Source organism: Theobroma cacao, chromosome 6, assembly GCF_000208745.1.
Source record: "Theobroma cacao cultivar B97-61/B2 chromosome 6, Criollo_cocoa_genome_V2, whole genome shotgun sequence".
NCBI lineage: Eukaryota > Viridiplantae > Streptophyta > Magnoliopsida > Malvales > Malvaceae > Theobroma > Theobroma cacao.
The window spans coordinates 21,827,449-21,849,570 of record NC_030855.1 but is presented as its reverse complement, the minus strand read 5'-3'; the positions used below and the strand labels follow the sequence as shown (position 1 = coordinate 21,849,570).

The 22,122-nt window shown below is 32.4% G+C and overlaps 3 protein-coding genes across 6 annotated transcripts; 1 reads left to right on the top strand and 2 right to left on the bottom strand.

The window, feature by feature from the left end:
• Positions 6,721 to 8,271, top strand: LOC18596482 (protein TIFY 5B). Its single transcript, XM_007024990.2, has 3 exons — positions 6,721 to 6,922; positions 7,043 to 7,139; positions 7,738 to 8,271. Exons 1-3 carry the CDS (start codon positions 6,855 to 6,857, stop codon positions 7,936 to 7,938), a joined length of 366 nt encoding a protein of 121 aa, XP_007025052.2. The 5' UTR covers positions 6,721 to 6,854; the 3' UTR covers positions 7,939 to 8,271.
• LOC18596481 (peroxisomal (S)-2-hydroxy-acid oxidase) lies at positions 11,183 to 16,091 on the bottom strand. Of its 3 annotated transcripts, none has more exons than XM_007024988.2 (12): positions 15,825 to 16,091; positions 15,206 to 15,377; positions 14,887 to 15,011; positions 14,195 to 14,241; positions 13,980 to 14,057; positions 13,350 to 13,474; positions 13,018 to 13,084; positions 12,868 to 12,930; positions 12,709 to 12,778; positions 12,513 to 12,613; positions 12,073 to 12,177; positions 11,183 to 11,686 (listed from the first exon to the last, which is right to left on the bottom strand). In XM_007024988.2, exons 2-12 carry the CDS (start codon positions 15,340 to 15,342, stop codon positions 11,501 to 11,503), a joined length of 1,104 nt encoding a protein of 367 aa, XP_007025050.2. In that variant the 5' UTR covers positions 15,343 to 15,377; positions 15,825 to 16,091; the 3' UTR covers positions 11,183 to 11,500. The 3 variants fall into 3 exon arrangements, with proteins under 3 accessions (XP_007025050.2, XP_007025051.2, XP_007025049.2); XM_007024989.2 differs by having other exon boundaries at positions 15,963 to 16,091; XM_007024987.2 differs by having other exon boundaries at positions 15,891 to 15,986.
• Positions 18,937 to 21,557, bottom strand: LOC18596480 (piriformospora indica-insensitive protein 2). 2 transcript variants are annotated; one of them, XM_018122718.1, is made up of 2 exons: positions 21,134 to 21,557; positions 18,937 to 20,897 (listed from the first exon to the last, which is right to left on the bottom strand). In XM_018122718.1, exon 2 carries the CDS (start codon positions 20,869 to 20,871, stop codon positions 19,549 to 19,551), a length of 1,323 nt encoding a protein of 440 aa, XP_017978207.1. In that variant the 5' UTR covers positions 20,872 to 20,897; positions 21,134 to 21,557; the 3' UTR covers positions 18,937 to 19,548. The 2 variants fall into 2 exon arrangements, with proteins under 2 accessions (XP_017978207.1, XP_007025048.2); XM_007024986.2 differs by lacking the exon at positions 21,134 to 21,557 and having other exon boundaries at positions 18,937 to 21,110.

The following is a 22,122-nucleotide window of genomic DNA, read 5'->3' as shown; positions in this document are numbered from 1 at the left end:
GAATAAGATTTTCTTATTCTCTCTAAATACTTTCATTTATATTTTTCTATAGTTATTCTTTTAAAATTTATTTCATAACACATTATAAGCATGATTCTCTAATCTCTCAAGCTTTCGTATTATTTTGTTTTTATCATCCCAAACTTTAAAAGGATTTCAATGGTTGGTCTTTAATTTCTTGTTGTAACAAATCAAGTAAGTGACTTGACATCTTTTGAGTATTTTCATTTCTCAAAAATCAACCTTAATATGAATTTTGCTATCATGTAGTATATATTATATTTTATTCCTTGATTAGAAAGTGAATTTGCTATTATATAACTATTAACGAAAAATCATAAATATTCATTCTCTTAAGTGAATGCGACAAATAAACTACTAATAAAAAATTATAAATCCGCCCATTCTTTGAAGTGGATGCTATATTATTTAATAATTATGATCATGGTTTTGAATCTATCTATTCCTTGAAGTGAATGCCAAATTATTTAATAATTATGATCATTGACCTGAAAGGGGTCATCATAATAATTTACACTATTACTATTTTAATTAAGGATAATTTTGCCACTAGACGTGGATAGATAATTTTGCCACCAGAAGTGGATAGATAATTTTACCGCCAGAAATAGATGGATACCTTAACCCACTAACTCATGAGAAGTGGATAACCCATCAAAAGTGGATGAATACTTGTAACCCATCAAAAGTGGATGAATACTTGTAACCCACCAAAAATGGATGAATACTTTCAACCTATCATAAGTGGATGAATAATGCAAAAACAAAAATGGAAAGAATAAAATGAATATAGAAAACGTATTTACCATTGATCATGTACATGTTGTACGTCTTGAATTTTATCAATTATCACTGAAAACTAAAACATCTTGTGTTATAGTATATCAAGATGTTTGTCCACCCTGAAAGAGGAATTGATTATATAATTGCTAATGAAAATATCCATTATTGATTTTCTTGTCTTAAAAAAAGAATTGATGATTTGATTGGTAATGAAAATATGTGAGAATGAACTTAATAATAATTAGTATATTTTAGTATAATTATATTATGAAGATACTTTAATATGTTCTTATTATATTTAAATGATATGTTCTTATTATGTGTTTTAATTATATTTTTAATGTTCTTTCGTGTTAACTTGTAAATTTCTTATTATATATATCTTATTTTATTGAAGAAAAATATGGATATTTATCTTGTTGGATTCAAGATCTATGATCTAAGTATATATCTAGCAAAACATTGCTACAATGTACATTATATTTAAAGACAAGAAATATTTTTCCCATTTGACAACGAAAAAAACCAATGTTAATGCAGTATCCGATAGTACAAGATTAATTAAAAGCTCTGAAAGAGCTAATGTTTTACCACCTTGAGGAATAAAATTTATAATAGAGGATGTGTTATTCTCTTTTAAGTCTCAAAGAAGTTTATTAAGTTTTAAAGATATTCGTCCGAATAGATATCATATTGAGACAACGAATGAAAAAGAGATTTAATACATCTATTATCTCAAGTAGGAGCTGTGTGTTGAAAAAAAAATTACTCGCTTTGTTCTCTAGATTAAACTATATAAATATTAAAATAATTGAAACTCATAATAAACCAGAAGTTTACTAATGATTTTAATGTTTAAAATGATTGATTGGACCATCCTAGATCAATAATAATGCAAAAAAAATTATTGAAAATTAATATGATCATTCATTGAAAAACTCAAAGATTTTTCAGTCTAGTAAAATGCTCATGTACTGCTTGCTCTCAAGGTAAATAAATTATAAGGCTATCACTAGCTAAAGTTGGGATTGAATTTCTTACATTTTTAAACATATTCAGGTTTATATGTGGATTCATACATCTATCATAAACCATTTCAATATTTTACAGTTTTAATCGATGCATTGACTAAATGGTTAATGTATACTTATTATCAACTTGCAATTTGACATTTGCAAGATTAATCGCTCAAATCATTTGTTTGAAAGCACTTTTTTCTAATTATGTAATCAAGACAATTTGTTTTGACAATGTCGGTGAATTTATATATTAAGCTTTTAGTATTGCATATTAGTTGGAATAACTGTTTAAGAACTTGTTGCTTATGTTCATATACAAAATGGTTTAGCAAAATCATTTATTAAACACTTCTAACTGATTGCAAGGCCATTACTTATAAAATTTAAACTAACAATTTCTATTTGGGGATATGCCATTGTAGTTGCAGCTACATTTTTATGCATTAGACTAAATCAGTTATTATAAATTCTCGCTTATATGATTAGTTTATGGTCAGGAACTAAATATTTCTCATTTAAGAATTTTTAAGTGTGTTATATATGTTTCAATTGCTCCATCACAATACATAAAGATGAATCCTTAAAGAAGGTTACGAATATATGTTAGATACAAATATCCATTCGTAATTAAATATTTAGAATTATAAATAGAAAATTTATGCATAACAAAGTTTGTAGATTGTCATTTTAATAAAACAATTTTTTCAACATTAAGGGGAGAAAAAATAACTGAATTTTTGTTTAAATGGATTATCATTATCTAGTTTTGGTCATCGCATAAATCAATATAAATTTGAAGTCCAAAAGATAATTTTTTTATAAAATATAGTAAATCAGTTGCTAGACATATTTACAAACCTAAAGAAAATAACTAAATCTTATATACCAAATGCAAATGCTCCTATTAGCATTGATGTCCCTGTAGGATAAGGCACGTCAGAAACATGGAGACCAATTGATTCTAAAGATAAAATCCTCGAAAAAGAAAAGGAGTAAATATTCAATATGGTCAAAAAAAGGAAATAAAAACTCTATAAGAGACCCCTAACATAATTAATAAAAATTTTAAAAGAAATTCAAATATCTGAAATTATTGAAAATGAAAAAATCTCAAACAATTATGTCATGACGGAAAAAGAATGAACTGAAATGAAATAAATGCCAATGATAGTTTTGTATATAATATATAATGCAATATTATGAAAGAAAATGAGAATCTTAAACCTATATTTGTGAAGAATGTAAATATAGAAATGATTGGCCAATATGAAAATACACAATTAAGGTGGAATTCACTTGCAAAACATAAAGTTTTTGAACTTGTAGTTTGTATACCAAATGGTGTAAAACCGTGAGATATAAATAAATATTTGTGCGAAAACGAAATGAAAAAAATGAGATTATAAGATATAAAGCACGACTTGTTGCACAAAGTTTTACCCAAATACCTAATATTGTGAGACATATTTTCTTGTGGTAGATGCAATTACAATTTTATATTAATTAATCTAGCAATAAATGAGAAGATTAAAGTATGTCTAATGAATATAGTTACAGCCTATTCATATGGTTCACTTGATAATGATATCTATATGAAAATCCCTAAATGATTTAAGTTGCCTTAAGCACAAAATTTGAATTTTTACAAATATTATTTGATTAAATTAAATAAATCTTTATATGGATCAAAGTAATCAGACGTATGTAGTATAATCGTCTTAGTAAATATTTATTAAAAGAAGGTTATAAAAATGATACTATATGCTTATGTGTTTTTACAAAAAGATTCATATATGAATTTGTGAAAATTACTGTTTATGTTGATGATCTAAATACTATTGGAACTCCTAAAAAGTTATCAAAAGCAGTGGATTACTTAAATCAAGAATTTGAGATGAAAGACCTTGAAAAATAAAGTTTTGTTTGGGTCTTCAAATTGAACACTTAATAAATAAAATTTTTGTCCATCAATCCAATTATATAGCAAAAGTGTTATAATAATTTTATATGGACAAAACATATTGATTTAGTTCATCAATGGTTGTAAGGTCACTAGATGTGAAAAAAAAAAAGACTTTTTCTTACCTCATGAGGATAAGAAATAACTTATTGGTCTTGAATTATCGTATCTTATTGTAATTAAAGTACTAATGTATGTTGCTAGCAATACATGACTTGATATATCAATTGCTATAAATATATTAACAGGATATAACTTTTCTCCAACTTTAAGACATTAGAATAAAATTAAACATATACTTAGATATCTCCAAGAAACAATGGATATGGGCTTATATTATTCAAATGCATTAAAATCATATTTAATTGGTTATATAGATAGAAGATATTTATCTGATCCACATAAAACTCGATCATAGACAAATGACTTGTTCACATATGGAGGTACGATTATTTTATGACGTTCTATAAAACAAACTATAGTTGCTACTTTTTCAACTATGTAGAAATTTTAGCAACTAATGAAGTAAGTCATTAATGTGTTTGGTTAAGATCTGTAACTCAACATATTTGAGAAACGTGTGACTTATCAACTAAGAAAGAAATTTCAACAACATTATACGAAAATAATACTACTTGTATAGCACAGTTAAAGAAAGGATATATTAAAGGAGATTGAACATAACATATTTCGCCAAAATTCTTCTTCACTCATGATCTCCAAGAAAATGGTGATATTAGTGTTTAACAAATTCAGTCAAGTGACAATCTAGCAGATTTGTTCACCAAAGCCATTCTTATTGCAACATTTAAAATTTTGGTATAAAAGATCGAAATACGCCATTTTAAAGATCTTAAATAATGCAGTCATCGAGAGGAGTAAAATATGCACTGTACTCTTTTCTTTCATCAAGATTTTTCTCATTGGGTTTTTCTTAATAAGATTTTTAGTGAGGTAATATTTCAAAAGCATATTTTTGAAAAGAATTATATACTCTTTTTCTTTCACTTGGATTTTTTCCTATGAGGTTTTTTTTCTTATAAGGTTTTAACGAAACATATTCTTGATACAATGGATATTCAAGGGGGAGTGTTATGAATATTTTTGTGAATATCCATTTATACTATGTATATCTAGATTTGGATGTAAATTTTATTGGATGAACATTTGGATTTAATCCATCAATCTAATCTCTTAATATTAACTTTATCTTGTAAATTCAATTTAGATAAGGGATTATTAGCTTATAAATAGGCTCTTTTACTTTATTTGTAAATACACACTTGAATAAGGTCTTCTTACTCCCTCTGTATACTTTATCTCCCTCTAAATACTTTCGTTAATATTTTTTTATAATTATTCTTTTAAGATTTATTTTATAACAATGGACACTAAATTAGCACATGTTTTGTATTGAATATTATATATATGTTATAAATGCATCACTAGCTTTTTACATCGTACCGGTGTGCTGTTAACTAAATTTTAGTTATAAAGAATTTTGGTCAAAAAGAAAAGTATATATATATATATATATAGATTTTTATTTTTTATTTCATTCACCTAATAAAAAATTAACTTCCCAATAAGGATTTCAACCTAGCAATTAACTTTGATTACGTTATTATTAAGCAACTAAAATACTAAAGAAAACTCTTGATCGTTATCTTCTACATTAATCTTTACCTAATTCATTGTTTAATACTATTAAAACAAAGACGAGAGCCCACAATTTATCTACCAAAAAAAAAATTTAAAAAGTCTTAAACTATTTAAAAATATTTAAATAAATCTCTATTATTCTATTACATTTAATGAAGCTTTTATTATTATTTTTTAAAAATCAGTGAGAATATTATTGCATAATTGGGATTAGTCATAAAGATAAATCGCAAATTCAATGAAGCTCTTATATTTTTATTTTGATTCAAATATGACTTTACGATTAACGGTTGACTAATTATCATTAGTCAAAATAAAATTTGTTATTTTATATCCACATAACGTTAATGTGATGTTGACGTGAAGTGTGAAATTATCGCACGATCATATTATCATGTCATATCAGCAAGTAATGTTACTTTTCTCTTAATATGTCAGTATGCCACATCAATATCATGTGGCATAAAAGTGGAGTTAACTAACTTTTGTTGGAGGTCAAAGATAAAAAGGAATAAAAGTTAAAAATTTTTTAGAAAGCCATTAAGAAAAAATATATAATAGATTAAAAATTTTAAAAATTTTGAGGCGCCACAGCCTCATAATAACACAAGCATCCGTCCCTCATGTGGCATAAATGATGTGTCATTTTGATTAATAATAATTAATCAATTGTTAATCATGAGAATCTGTTAATTTAATTTAAAATAAAAATATAAAGATTTAATTAGATGTTATAAAAGAATACTAATTTATTTAAAATTTTTAAAATAATTTAACAACTTTCTTAAATATCATAAAAAAATACCCGGCCCATTTCTCTGTTATTCGACAGGTGTCAAGTATAAACAATTGTGTATAAAACCCTTCTAAAAAAAAGTCAATAAGTCTAGTAAAAAATTATAAAAAAGAAAAATACTTTTAATAAATAAAAAGTGGAGACTTCTGCCGACTCAAAAGCACGTGGATTTTGTACAAGGAATATGAAAGCAGCAAACACAACTGGAAGGCCCAAAGAACAATCAAATCTGGAAAAATGGATTTACCACTATTTATTTATTAAGAAGGAGGCGGTCTTTGTGATGCATGGAATTGGAAAAAGCAGAAAATTTTGTTTTTTCTACAAAAAGGCATGTTCCACGTGCTTAAATTGATCTCTTTTTGAGAGCTGTTTTTTATTTTTTAATTTTAGTGTGTCTAGGTTCTGTGCGTTACGTGTCGAACATTGCTTTCAAAACGTTGTGCCCACCACAACGCCACTACACCTTTATATATAGCCTTTCTTCTTTCTTAACTGCCCATCCAATTTAACATTTCTTCTTCCTCCATACCCACGCCATTTGATTTTTCTCTCATTGCAGTATATCAGATAAAACAAGAGTGCTTAAATTTTGTTTTCTTCATCTTCAACCATGAGACGAAACTGCAGCTTGGAACTTCGCCTCCTTCCTTCTAGTTATTCCGGCGGCCACCACGACATGTATGGAATACCCTTCTCTTCATATGTAGTTGTATATGCATTTTGTATAAACATTAGTTTTCATTTAGAAGAAACGAATACTGCAAGTATCTGACTGGTTTTTGTTTTGTCTGATTGAAGGATGGAAGAGAGCAGCGAAAGCCCACAAAACCAACAGCAACAGCTAACAATTTTCTACAATGGAAGAGTTTGTGTTTGTGATGTTACAGAGCTCCAGGTAAGAATTTGGTTTTAATTAATTCATTTCCTTTTTTCCCCCCCTCTTTGGCTTTCTGCATATCTGATAATTAAGTACAGCTACTAGTTGAACTGTTAGAAAAAAAATTCATGCATTAGAATTGGGTGAAGAAGTAAAAGGAAAAAAGATTTTTAGTTGTAGCAGTAGTAAATTTGCTTGAGTTCTTGGTTGGTCTTTGTCAAAATTCTTATGCATGCCGACATAGTTGCTTCACCGAAGTTGCCGGTGTTTAATACAAATACAGACACATACAGGATTTGACCTCCAATTTGAGCACGACAATTTCAGGCATTTCGAGTTTGACAGGCATATTTTATCTACCTTGGCGATTAATTAATATCATGAGTTATTTTTGACTAACTACCCAAAATGTAAATTAGTTGATATAACACGGAAAGACTATTTAATTTGCATTTCTCAACATATTCTTTAGGTAACGATTTCATTTTAGTTTATGAAACGAGTCAAAAACGTATAGTAATTTTATTGAATCCATGTAAATTAATGATCCACTAGAAACAGAACTTATGAGATTTCAATAGATCATTAATTATTGATTTACATGGAATAACCGCAGGCAAGAGCCATTCTAATGCTGGCAAACCGAGAAACGGATGAAAGAATAACAACTCCGACGGGTTCGGGATCGGTACCGGCTTCACCAACGCTACAATCTCAGCTATACAGCCCAAATACTGGAATGACCATGAAGAGATCGCTCCAACGGTTCCTCCAAAAACGAAAGAATCGGATCCAATCTACGTCTCCATACCATTAATGATACCAATCCCTGCATTCCTCATCTATCTTTTTGGCTAGCAATGTCCTGCTAAGCCTTTCCAGGAAACGACAGGCCCGTGGGATATACCTGGGAGCTGGTTCTTTCTTTGTTTCCTTACGATTATGTAAATATACGTATGAATTATGCGAGCAGCTTGAAGACCGTGAATTTCACATTTGTTGATTGATTTTTATTTTTATTTTTATATTTTTTGCTTTTTCTGTGACCAGATATTCTGTTTAATTATTTGGTTGTTGCTTGGCTTTTGTTATATTCTTTGATTTCCATCATTTACAACAAATCTATATACAAAACTTTGGCTTGAAATTGCGGTAAGATCTTTCATATTTGCTTCAACTAGAATGTTGAACGATTTGATTTTGGTAGTTTTTGGTTGGATTTTATTATTTGAAAGAAATTCTATAACTTGTCGCCTTGATCTATCACTAATAATTCTGATCATGAGTTGATACTTCATGAATATCAACAAGAAAGGGGGAAAAGTTATTTGCTTCTTTGATTTTTTTTTTTTTATGAAAAGAGCAAGATGGGTGGAATAAATTGAATATTCGTAATAAAACTATTCCCAATTTCATACGATGGTAAAGATAATCTTTTAAGTGTGTATTCACACACATTTAAACTTATCTTTTATATCTTATTATAAAAATATATATATATTTAATGTATTATGAATGTATAGTTTATAAACATTATGATTTAATCAGATATTGTTATCTGTTAATAAATACATATAAGAATTAAAAATTCTAAAAAAAAAATACTCCTAATTTCAAAATATTTATATTGAAAAAATTTTAAATTTTTTACTATTACATATTTATAAAATGACACTATGTAATTAAATAATAATGTATAAATATTATATCCAGACAATACTTCAAATATAAATATATATATATATATATATAAGAATTCTTGTAATTATTTTCCTACAATATATGCAATTCTTTTAATTTATTTTTTTCCATAAATCTTACTCTCGCATGAGTTGGCCCATAGAAGGTAATAGGCTACGGGAAGCGGACTTTTCCACTCTCCATTATCGTCAAGTTCTAATTTTCAAAACGTACATTAGCCCCACCTTATCTCTCACCTTAGCCTTTCTCTTAGATACTAGCTCTTTATGCAAACTCATCTTTCATTCTAATCTCTAATTGATCTTACTTCACATTTCAAATATACTTTCAAATAAGCTAATTCAGTCAAAAAATAATTAATAAACCAGTCAGTCTTTCATGGAAATTTATGAAATTCAACTTTCAAAAGGTTATGGATTTGGTACCTGTTTGTTTGTTGCTGCAGGTTACCAATATCCTTGTATTGTTGACTAACAGGGTTTGAATTTTTAGAATCCTCCCTTCATTATTTCAAATTAATTTGAGCTTTAATTAATCATACGTAAAAGTATCAATAAGTCTCTGTATTATAAGATTTTCATTAATTTAATCTATTTACCTCAAAAATATCAATTTAATTCTTCTATTATGAGACTTTGAACAATTGAATCCCTTCTCTAATGTCATTTAATTTTATTATTATTTTTGCTAACGTGATATTGATATGTCAGACTTTGCTAACATGGTCATAATTATCTTCACGTCAGTAAAACTTTGACCATTAATTATATTATAATGGAAAATATTGTTTAAATGAATTTATGATCAATTAATATCCAATTAATAAGTTTATACTTGGATGAATGAATTTTTATTCATCAACAAATGTACAGGATTGAGATAACCGGATATGACCTCGTTGGAAGGTCCACATGCAGTCGGCCACAGTGATTATTAGCTAGTGGAGATTGTGTGGACTCAAAACGTAACCAGCTACAGCTATAGCCCTCTCGTGCTAAAAACATGGATATTAATAAGATATCAAACCAACAAGTTGACCTGAATTGCCAGCAAAATTAAAAGCCGACTCAAAGAAGAACAAATATTTCACAATCTAAGTTTGTACTATATCGTTCATAATGGGTTGGAAGAATACAACGCGTAATGGTAAATTACAAAGAAACTATTCCAACCAGGCGTCGTGTTCCCAGCTTCATGATCTGGATTGCACCTTCTTTGTCATGGAAAATGCCAAGGAAACTACCCGGAAGATGTGGTATTCAGAATTTTTGATGGATTTGAAATTAAGGGCGAAACATCATCGAGTAGGTCCCAAGAAAATTTATGCCAACAAGTTGGAAAAATGATACAAGATTTATGAATTTATTGATTGTTGAAAAATTTTTAGGCTGGCCCATTGTCGTATTTTCCTTTTTAATTGCGTTCAATTATGGTTTTCAGTATGTTTTATATTTATGTTTAGTTGTCACATTTAAATGTGTATGTTTACAATATACTTGCCATTAAGCCTAAAATTAGCAAGTGCATGTGTTCAATTCTGTAACATGTTTCCCTTATGTATGCCTTTTCTTTTTCTTTTGGATAATCAAATTTTGTATTTAGCCAAAGAAAGCAGATGGAATCTGCTACAAAGTTACAAACTGCAAGCAATTACAAAGTAATATGCAGGAAAAACGTATAGGCAAACACTCAAAGTGGGTCTGCCCCGCTGAACAAGTTTTCTGATTATAATGAGCAAAAACGTTCAAAATAAATGTTACTGCACATGAAAAGATAACTAATAAAGTCAAAACATAATTATGTAGAGCAAAAACGTTGTAAACGTTTAATTTGCATCCAAGCTCTGTGCTAAATGAATAGATGTGATGGGATATTAATGCATGATGTAAGGCACGTTTTCATGTGCTTATTGGTTGAGCTCGCTCTTTAACCTATCCTTTCATACCTTATCATCAAGCTTTTCTCAATTCCTAGATCTTTTGTAGACCAAAATCTTGGCTGATACGATTAAGAAACAACGATGGTGCCCTGGAGTTTCACCAACCAAGGATAGATTACAAAAGTTTCACAAGTATGCTTTGTCCATAACTATATTTTCAGATGTTTCCAAGAATGTTACTAGTGGCAAAAGCTGTTGAAAGTTGGTCAGTTGTCACTATTGAAAGCATTTGTTGGGACAAAAGTGTTGATTACAATTGATCATAACCAGGACAGCGATAGCCCTTGAATCAGGAAATCGATTTTTCGGGCCTAGAATATGAACAAAGGGGCCTGCTACGAGGTACAGATTTATACATTCTAGCAAGGCCTCAGCAACCTGGCAGCTCATTGACAATGCTTGGCATTCATTTCCATCCTAGTAATATTAACAGTAAGCCATCACTTTTGAAGCCAAAGCCCATTTTCTACATATTGAATGTGTTCAAATCCCCGCTCCCCCCCAAAAAAATTCCTCATTAAAGGTGAACTATAGTCCAGGTTCACAGACCACGCATGGAGAAAAAAGAGCAGCCATTTATAAAAATAATACTTTTATTGTCTTTACATAAGCTAAATTCTTCAGGACATCTAGTACTTTTATCAAGCACTGGATCTGAGATGTGTTATTCTAATGACAAGATAGGCTCTTTGAAACTTTTCCAATTGCAATGAACAATCTCATAGAGACCACCTTCACCTTATAACCTGGGTACAACACGAGGTTGGTCCCAATCGGTTACAATGTGGTTGCGGGTGATCTCCTTTAGTGAGCGGCAACCATTCAATGCCATAGTTAGCTCAAATTCATCCCGTAGCATCTGAAGCACTTTCCTAACACCAGCTTCACCTTCAGCAGCCAATGAAAATACTACGGGCCGTCCAATCTAAAAAGGAAACAGCATCTATGAATTAATTTATGCCAGTGAAAATCACAGACTTTCCAATCTGAAGTTGAGATACAAACAGGATTAATGGGTTAATATTTTCTAAGCAGTGGTCTATTGGACTTAAATTTCAATTCAAGAAGTAGTGGCCAGTATATGTACCTGCTGCTTGATTATTATTCTTTAACTAGACTTTGATAATTATGTTACAGATTAATAAAATCTAGCAATCTAAATGCCCATAGATGCTTGGAACAAGTTCAGCAGTTACGTGGACATAAACAGCACCCAACCTAAAGGGGTTGCTAGATATGTCCTGGAGAAGTTACAGGGAAGGGCAAGCTGTTTGAATGAACGTTTTTCATATCTCAAATGTAAATACTCACAAATATTCCAGATGCTCCCAGAGCCAACGCCTTGAAGACATCTGTTCCACGCCGAACCCCTCCATCAAGAAAAACAGGAACTCTGCCTTGTGCAGCTTTAACGACCTGTAAGTTAGCTCAAGAAATCATTAATGTCAAATAGTACAATGTGTTTTGGAAAAATTGCAATTATGGTTGATGTTTTCGCTGTATATAATACATCACCAAAATCAGAAAATGAAAGTTAGTCAAAATGAAAAATATAGTCATTTGAACATTGGTTGGGTACTCATACAGAAATAATATGTTAGGAACACTTTAGGAAAGAATCAAAGGAGATAGAAGTTATGCAGAATAAGACATCATTAACATTGGCCACAAAAGCTTCATGAGAAGTTGTGAGAAATTCTAAACAACACATTGATTTGATGACCTTAATGATTCAAAAAGGGGAAATGTACCTCTTCCAAAGCCATAATTGTTGCAGGTACAAAATCAAGCTGGCGAGCTCCATGATTGGACACAATGATTCCAGCAGCTCCAGCTTGAATAGCTAGCCTTGCTGCATTATTAACATTGCAAAGTGGTGTTTCATGAGAAAAATGAAAAGAGGAAGTTGGATTGCGTTGGTTGTCTCTTTAGGGTGAGCTTGCTTACTATCCTCAGCAGTAAGGACACCCTTCACTAGAATTGGCAACGATGTGATTGTCTGAAGCCACTTTACATCCTGTTTTATTGGCCAGAAAGAAAAATTGTGAAAAGGTTTCTTTGTTACAATTAAACAATGTGAATTATAAAGAAAAAGAGGCATCTTACTTCCCAGCTAAGTGACTGATCAACTTGGCCAGCAACATATGAAGCTAGTCCAGAGTCATCGGTCTGCAAGATAATCCCACCATTAGGTGAACAAACAGGCAAAGTAAATGGATAATTTAAATTGAGATTGATTAGACATTTATCACTTACCTTATCCATTTTGCCAAGGTCCAAACCCTCAAAGTTCTTCAAAGTCAAGAATGGTGGCAGAGTAAATCTGCAAGTGAGTTTATCCAAGAAATAAGTGCTCTCTGAAAATAGTAGAATAGTTTTGTTTTGATAGATTGTTACCTTATTCTTTTTCTTTTCAGAATACCTAATATCGCAGAGAACAAAATCAATACACAACCTAGTTGCACAGTTGTCAAAATCATTTCATGGTGACACCATGAAGTCAAAACTACATCCTCCCTAACTTTTCTTTCCTTTTTTATTCCTTCTTTTCCCCCATTTCAAAAGTTATACTTGCATTTGAAGCTCACCTATTCTTAATATCAGCTTCCCTCCGGCCAAGTCTTGGAGTATCCACAGTAAGGGCAATTGCCTTGAAACCAGCCCTTTCAGCTCTTCTCACTAGCTGTGCAACCACATTCCTGTCTTTGTATACCTGGACAATAAGCAGTAATGATTGATCACAAAAAGATATCAAAAGGTAAAAGAACACTGTAAAAGATCACTTATTCAGTTTCTTGGAAACAAGTGCATTTAAGAAAAGTGGCAGACAGGCCACACGATGTGGATTAGAATAATCATATTTGTTTACAAGTTTTTGGGAAATTCTGAGAAAAACATTCATCGATCAAAGAGGTTTAGCTAGGAAAGAAATCAAAGGCATAATTTTGCAATTACTTTGAACAGAATATTTCAGGAAAATGGGGGAAGATGATGTGGTATTTATCTGAGAATTATCATGCATTTCGTGCATATTTTGAAAATAATTTGAAACTCTAGTGATCTTCTATTCACCATGCGAGAAGTCATAAAATGTAAAGCCTGTTATAGATTATATAAACTATCTTATTAAGGTTCTGTTTGAAAATCAGACAATTATGTCACAATGCTCAAAAGCAAGACAAAATGTAGGCAGTGTTAAGATGATCTCTTAAACTCACATAGAGTTGGAAAAAGCGAATGCCAGGTCCTGTTGAAGCAACCTCCTCAACACTGGAAGTAGCCCATGAGGATAGTGTCTGAGGGGAAAAGGAAACATGAATAAACAAAGGAAATATTGATTTGACAGAGCAAAGCAGGCTTCTGCTGCATGGCCAATGTGAGAAGATACAAATTCAGTTTTAAAGCAAAGATAAAGGAATAGTGAGAAGCAAACCATAATTGTTCCTGCAGCTGAAGCTGCTCTGGCCGTTGCATATTCTCCTGCATAAAGAAACACACTTTAACATTCAGACAAAGATGCATTTCTATTTTGTTCTTTTGGCATAGAAATAGTAGCCCAGAAGAGAGAAATCAGATGGGGAAGAAAACAGGCACAATTCTTCCACTAGAAGAACCAAAACAAGCATAAAACATATACATGAATCTCAAATTTGTGTTTCACTTAAACATTTTAGAGAATTAGAAAGAGCTGTGAATCCTTGAAAATGCAACTACCAGCTGTATACATGGGATCGAACAATTCTATTTTAAAAGCTAAAACCTAAAACTCAGAGCACTTATCATTCATCTGATTTGATTTTTTGATTTTACTGCAAAGCCGATAGTAAATGCTTTCTGCATGAACAATCATAGGTATTTACAAGCAAATTTCATACATAATTGATGCTATTTGTGCAGAGAAAGCTTAATCTTTTTTTCACTGCTTTGCAACTAAAAATCATCCTTCTATAAATTAGTTCTATTTCTGAAATCACCACCATTGAATGCCAATATATCATGTATGCCTAATCATATCCGGCAACAAATGATGAATGTGCTCAGTCTGATGCGTGAGCATTAATTGCTCAAACAATTCCATCACAAGGTTAATAATAAAACAAATGATTCTAAATCAGGGGCATATACCTTCAGGGTGAGCCATTTTCTGCATAGCAGTTGGAGCAATCATGATAGGCATTGAAATCTTGAAGCCCAAGACGGTGGTGGTCATGTCAATCTTGCTAACATCAACAAGAATGCGGGGGCGAAACCTATTTTCCATGAAAAGTAATGAGCATCATTAAATGAAAAGATAACCATCAAACTCAAGCTACAAAGTCAAGATTGCCAGAAAATTGAAGTATGGTACATTGTTTTAAGACTAAAATAATCCTCATATATGCAAGTGCACAATTAAGCTCAAAAGTCATCTTAGTAGTTTTACTTGTAAATGAACAGAGCTTACAAAATCCTAGAAAATGCATTTCGATTCTCCTTAAGAGTCCACTGGTCCTCTGCACCAGATGCATAGTAGTCATAAACCATCTTGGGCAATTTCTCCTTTGCAATGGCCTCATATTCAGTAACATTAGTTATCTCCATCTTTTCTACAGATACTTGTGCTAACCCAAAATAATCTGAATTCCAGAAAGAACAAAAAGGATATGTATCAGATTGACTTCATTCTGAGTTCACATCTAAAGAGAGTTTAAATAAAGGTCAAATATGAGAGTGACCTGCATAGCAGAATCAAAAAGAAATCTCTAGACTAATCCACAGTGAGATGTACAGAAGCAAAATAAAAACAAAAAAGCATCAGTTGCGCCAAAAAAATCCCATGGGGGTCAATCAAGAGTCATGTTTAGCACTGTTCTCCAACTTTTCCAGTGATTGCAAAGTTTGAAATCCACTTAAATTCTGTTGAATAAAACTCATTATCTACTAAAGCACAAGATTGTAATATTACACTTACGGATTAAATTTTGGAAGTTAACTGAAAATTGAATGATCTGATAAAATTCACTTCAAGAAAAAATTTTCAATCATTATCTAAACAAAACTGGAGATCAGTTGATGAAACCCATCATTACATATACAAAGATGATCACACAGACTATGTTTTTGGAACAAAACTATGATCAGACAAATACCTAAACCAAGGGTAACTTGAGATGGTAGCCAGGAAAGAAGAAGGGAACAAGAATGAAGAGGAAAGAACAGACCTTGGGGACTTCCACCAATAGACAGAGAGAGAGAGAGGGAGAGAGAAAGGCAAGCTAAAGTGAAAGAGTTGAGATAATGGTGGAGACAAACAACTAATATGTTATGGAGAGGAAATATTAAAGAAAAGAGGCAATATTAAAGAAAAGGAAGTGAAGACAAAAACAAAAACACAAAAAAAGGAAAAGAAATGGGTAGAGCTTAGAATTGAGAGAGAGAGAGAGAGAGAGAGAGTTATATGGAGTGGTTCTTCAAGGCGAGCATTTGAAGCCAAATCTGTGTTATGGAAATGTCAGACTTGTGTGGAGAGCGTTTTGTGTTGATTATCATTGCTCAAACTATGCTCATATATATATATAGCCACCATTTTCAGAAAATTAAACAATGTGGAATTTCGTGTGTGGCTACACACGCCGAAACATTACACATCTAAGCAAAATGCCAGATAATCAAAAAGATGATTTTCTCCTCCTTCATATGGTAATTCCCATTTTGGAGATTGAATGTGGACCATCAACATAAATTAATGCTACCTTCTTTCTTTTCCTCCACAAGGTAAGACCATCAAAATCCAAGTATGAAGTTTCTAGTATCTCGCACATATCTGAGTAAGTTATGCGCAGATACACCTTATTATGTCTTCACCATGAAAACAAACAAAGTGACAAGCAAAACTTGGACATCAGACTCTTATGTTGTCAACGCCCGAAGTAGTGCGAGTGCGAACGATCGCTTTCATCTGTTGGTTAGTGTTCCTCACGGGCATCCGATGCATGTGGTCTTTTGAAGTGACTATCTGATGTGTTACCAGAGTCGGCCACGCCACACAAAATTCAATGAAGATAGAGCAATAATGTCCTACGTTAAGTTTAGTTTTTTATTTTCTTCTCGTTTTTCCTACAAAACAGGATTACAATACTATTTTCTTTTGAAAGATTGACCCGCAATTGCATGGCTTGCCTAAGAAGTAAAAAGCAAAATTGGATTAGACTTATCCAATTATTTATGAGTTAGAACCCTAATTGAATTAATCAAAGAACACGGCATTGGTGCAATTGAGTTCATCCTCATCCAATAGTAGTGCAATGTTCTCCCCTGCAGTGGTCATTAAGTTGTACCTCTCCTTCAAAGGAAAAACAGAGGATGGAATAAAAATAATTTATGATAGCAAAACATGTGAAGATGTACAAATTGCTACTAGAAAATATTTTCTTTGAAACAGAGTACTGATGTTGATGGTAGTGGAAATGGATCGTGGCAGCGACAAACACTACTTGCTACTTATTACATGCCTATATTAATGATTTAATGGAGTCTTTTCTATAATGGCTGGGATTCTAAAAGATTACGTAATTAATTAACAAAATATAAACATTTATTTTACGAATTTTCTTTGTACTTATCGAAACGAATTCTTTTATCTTCCCTCGGGGCCCAAACATTCATGTTTTCATGCTGAAATTTATAAGTCATAACGCCAAATGAAGCCAGAGACGGAAAATGGATTACGTAAAGAGAATACATGCTCTTGACAGTTCTCTGATTTACTATTAATATTCAAAAATGGGGTGTTATTTTCCTATAACATATCTTCTTCAGGCTCAGACCAAAAATTATTGGCACTAGCGATGTGGGAAATGACATTCAGAGTAAAGTTTAATTACAGAGTGCTAATATCAACGAGGACTCTGATTAATTAATTGGAAATAAAGAGAGAAAATTGACAAAATCTGGGTAACCGAATTTCAAGTGTTAATGATGCAAATGGCCAATTGGGTTCCATTTTTACATTATAAAATTCTAATTGTTTACAATGACATTGTCCAATCCTGTGGGCTGATCGTAAGGTTGACTTTTTTTTTTTTGAAATGCAATCGTAAGGTTGATTTGTCAGTCCCTTGGTTTAAAAACCTACGCCAGACACTATTATTTACTTTATAATGATACGTAACCTTAGGTTTTCAAAAATTATAATTTTATGATAAATTTTTGTCAAATGAATTTAGAATTTCTTTATATAAAATATAATTTTTGAAAATTATTAAAAAATTTAAATAAATCATTATTTTTTATTATTTTTAATTAAATTTTTATAATTTTATTTTGAATTAAATATACTTATATAATTGACTGTTATTAGTTAAAACGTTACTTATCATTTTGTGTCACATGATATTAACATGATATGTTGATATGTCATAATAAACGATAATCTGATATGATAATATAATTGTGTGACATTTTACTTTTTGCGTCATTGTCATGTGATATAGAAAATGATAAATAACGTTTTAATTAAAATATTTAACTAATAGATAATTATAAAAATTTATTTGATTTAAAATAAAATATAAAAATTTGATTAAACGTAATAAACAAATAAAAGTTTATTTGAAATTTTTTAAAAATTAATTTTTTTAAGTATTATATAAAAAAGTTGAATTTAATTTTTTAAAACTACAAAAATATATAATTTAACTCAATTTAGTTATTGAATAAATTATCCCACATGGCTCTACCTCTTCTAAGTTAAAAGAAATTGAGATGGGGCTTTCCCACTTTGGATTGGATCGGACCTCTTATTTGGTTTTTTTTTTTTGAAAAAGAATACTTCAAAAGAAATGAAAAATAATGGAGATTCGTGTCTTTCTTGTAGGTGCAGAGCCCAGAGGCCCAGATTGGCAGGGGAGGGCCGAAGCTCTAGGAGAAGAGATAAGCTAAAACATTAAAACGTGGCAAATCGACCCCCACAATGTCATGAACAAGCAGTATCTTCTTTTTATGGTGAATCATCAAGAAGCAGTAAGCCAAGAGCTTTTATCGATGTTCCAGAATGAGTAAACCCAAAAAATAATGCAGGTTATGGAGACTTGAGTGTGGCTCTTCTTCAATGGTAACATACATAAGCATATATAAGAACAGTACTGTTTGGAGGGATCTCAAATGAGAAAAAGAAGGCAAGAGTAGATAGGGATCTGAACCCATAATAACTGTTAGAAGTTGTAAGCAAATACCATAGCAGTTGCTATTATTGGATGGTTCAAATATTCGTAGTTAGTTAACAGAGTGAAAAAGTGACTGTGGTCCATTTGAATCCAGGAGGACAATGATGCTTTAGCTATTTCCAGCAGGGCTGTTAAATAATCCTGAGACATTACCCTCCATCCATATTTCTCTTAAAGATCAAGTACAGAGAGCCATATCCTTTTTCCCTGTGAAAAAGGCTAAAATGCAGTTGAATTAAACATCAAATCCGACTCACTTTTGCTTCTCTTTCTGAAAGGCTGCTACAGATGAACCAGCAATCAGAGATGGAGCTTTGTCACTGGATACCATGATAGATAGATAGAGCCAGATACAAAACTTTTCGGCCCCATATCATGTAACTTCACCTCAACCACTGATGTAAACGCCTTTCTGCAAATTTTCACCAACTTGGTACCCTAGGCTGTCCATCTTTCCAGCAGGAAAATGACCCATCAATGCCCATACCAAACATCATATATAGTTTTTTCATTTTCATAATCAATTTTGGGTTAGTTTAGTTTTCATAGGACAAAATATATTTTGACAAAATATTAGAAATGTTTACAAAAAGGAAAGCACGTGAAAAAGAACAAAACAAGTTGAAATGAACTGTGGATCTTGTAAAGGAGCACGTGAACTCGTCTGGCCATAGTACCAATATGGCTTCCTGCCCTTGAAATCATCCGGTTGTTCTTCAGGACAAGTCCTGTTGTCAACTATTCCTTCTGTGTCCAAGCAAGCTGGGGTTTGTAGATAAGTAGAGATGTTCTTCCTGGATAGCTGGTAGCTTGTGCATAGCCTACTATTTCCTCTAACATCCAACCTTTTCCCAAGTCTCTTAATGAACTCCTCTGAGAGTAGTAACTCCCCACTTAGCTTGTTGTGACTCAAGTTAAGCTGGTCTAGATTTGGAAGTGACCCTAAACTTGGAGGAATTGTCCCTGTGAGGCTGTTGTTGTCTAGAGAAAGGGCAGTCAGATTCTTCAATGAAGACAAGGAGTTGGGTATTGGGCCCATTAACCCACATCCGGAAAAGCTGATTGATGCAAGCCTCTTGAGGGACCCCACAAATAAAGGCATCAGTGCATTTATGGGGTTGTAATCAAATATTAAATACTGTAGCTGCTCCAAACCTGAGAGAGTCTCAGGGATTGGCCCATTGATGAAATTATGGCTCAAGTCAAGCAAAACCAACCTGTTTAGCTTCCCAAATTCTGGAGGTATCCGTCCATGAAGCCTGTTTGAGCACAAATCAACTTTTTGAAGACGTTGAAGCTGACCCAATGAAAATGGCACCGGCCCTTCAAGGCCATTCGAGCTTAAATCCAAAATGGTTAAACTTTTCAGTCCTCCAATATCTTCAGGAATTTCACCACTCAGATTGTTGTAACTCAGGTCAAGTTGCTCCAAGTTGACTAATCCACCAAGTTCGCGAGGGATATTTCCTTGTAGATTGTTCTGGGACAAGCTTATGACCTTTAGCCCAGAAATTTTCGCTAAGCTTGGAGGAACCTCTCCAGAGAGGGATGGATTTGACTGAAGTGATAGATGCTCCAAGGAAGAAAGTGAACCAAATAAGGCAGGAGAAAGCGTAACTTGTGAAGTTACAAAACAATTGAAAATAGAGAGAGTTGTCAGGTAAGGTAGTTTGGGCAAGGAATCTGATATTTTAGCAGAAGGTTTGCAAGGAGGGGTCGCAACATCAGGGCCAATGTGAATAGTCGTAACATGAAAGATTGGAGGGTCTTGACCAATCTCACACTCAACACCAGGCCATGGAGTGTCGGTGCATGGCTCTGGGTGCACTTCAGCCCAACCAGGTTCCTCTAGAAGTGAACCCATAACATCAAAAAGCCCCAACAGCTCCCCTTCCTCCATCACCATTTCACTCTCATCCAAGTTTCTCTGCACTGCAATCGCCCCACAAGCCAAAACAAGGAACCCAAAGCCAACAAGGAAAAGAGAAAGAGAAGCCATGAGAGAAGAGCAAGAAACAAACAGAAGTACCAAAACCCACAAATATAAGCATTCAGAAATGTCAAATGTAGCTTTAGAACCAAGAGATCACAGTCTGCTTTCTCTTCCACAAGCACTTCCTGAAAAAAATATTGGTAGCAGAAAGAAGGAAAAGTAAAGGAATATCTACCAGTTTACTGCTTCACCCTTTGTGTCAGTGTCTGTAAGGCTGTTGTTGGGAAACCCTAAGTTGTCTCTGTCTAGCATTTGCATTCCAGAAATGGTAGTGTGAGATAAGGATAGTGCTGGTTTTTGCATGTATGAAGGAGCAAATGAGAGAAGACAGACAGAGTTACTACAAGAGGAACAAATTGTCAGGAGGGTCAAAATAGATATTCAGGGAACACAAAAACTTAAAAAAAAAAAGGCTTTAGTTTTAATCATGATTTGACATGGCTCTTCCTCAGTATCATCCCTGAAGCCGACATAACAAGCATTGCTTTTGCAGAGCTACAGTTGCCTCTCTCAGCTTCTCTCTCTCTCCCTCCCCCTGTGGCTCTGGCTCTGGTCTCTCTAACCACTATGCCCTGAGGATTGGCTGCAAGCCACCCTACATGCTTTTCTTTTCTTGATATAGATGGATGGATCATGGAACAGCAAAATATACAAAAGAAAAACGAACAAACAAAAAATATCATTAAAGTATTTAATATTTTTTTGTTCATTTAAAGTGTTATTTAATTCAAAAGTTAGAATCAATCTTATGTAAGTTTTTAATTATCCCGATTTCAGCAGAGGAGTTGCCTACAACATTGCAATGATAATACATTCAATGCCAGATTCCTGCATTAGTAGAAATTTTGCCTTGGCAAATGAAGAAAACAAGTGGTGTGGACTATGTAGGAACGGTTCCAGGTTTCGCCAACAGTGGGCTGCTAAACCTAACAAGGATCAGTCGGCCGAAAGGGGTTTTTCAGAGTGGGCCTTGACCCGATTGTTCATGTGTGGAGATGTGGGCTATACGAGGTTAAAGGATTTGCCATAGGAAATTTTTTTATGGTCGGTTTTGAATCTCAAGTGTCTAGCAAAAACATGCCGCTATACCTCCTATCTCTAGAAATTTCAAAGAGATTCTACGTATTATTACTAGACCATATTACATTAACAATTAAACAAGAT

Bases quoted from the DNA above. Each gene is read 5' to 3' on its own strand.
- LOC18596482 (XM_007024990.2), top strand. From the start codon at position 6,855: ATGAGACGAAACTGCAGCTTGGAACTTCGCCTCCTTCCTTCTAGTTAT. The intron at 6,923-7,042 runs GTATGGAATACC...GTCTGATTGAAG, and splicing joins TCCGGCGGCCACCACGACAT to GATGGAAGAGAGCAGCGAAA. The intron at 7,140-7,737 runs GTAAGAATTTGG...GAATAACCGCAG, and splicing joins GTGATGTTACAGAGCTCCAG to GCAAGAGCCATTCTAATGCT.
- LOC18596481 (XM_007024988.2), bottom strand. From the start codon at position 15,342: ATGGAGATAACTAATGTTACTGAATATGAGGCCATTGCAAAGGAGAAA. The intron at 14,058-14,194 runs GTTTGCTTCTCA...TTTTCCCCTCAG, and splicing joins CAGCTGCAGGAACAATTATG to ACACTATCCTCATGGGCTAC. The intron at 12,178-12,512 runs GTACATTTCCCC...GCTAACTTACAG, and splicing joins CAATTATGGCTTTGGAAGAG to GTCGTTAAAGCTGCACAAGG.
- LOC18596480 (XM_007024986.2), bottom strand. From the start codon at position 20,964: ATGGCTTCTCTTTCTCTTTTCCTTGTTGGCTTTGGGTTCCTTGTTTTG.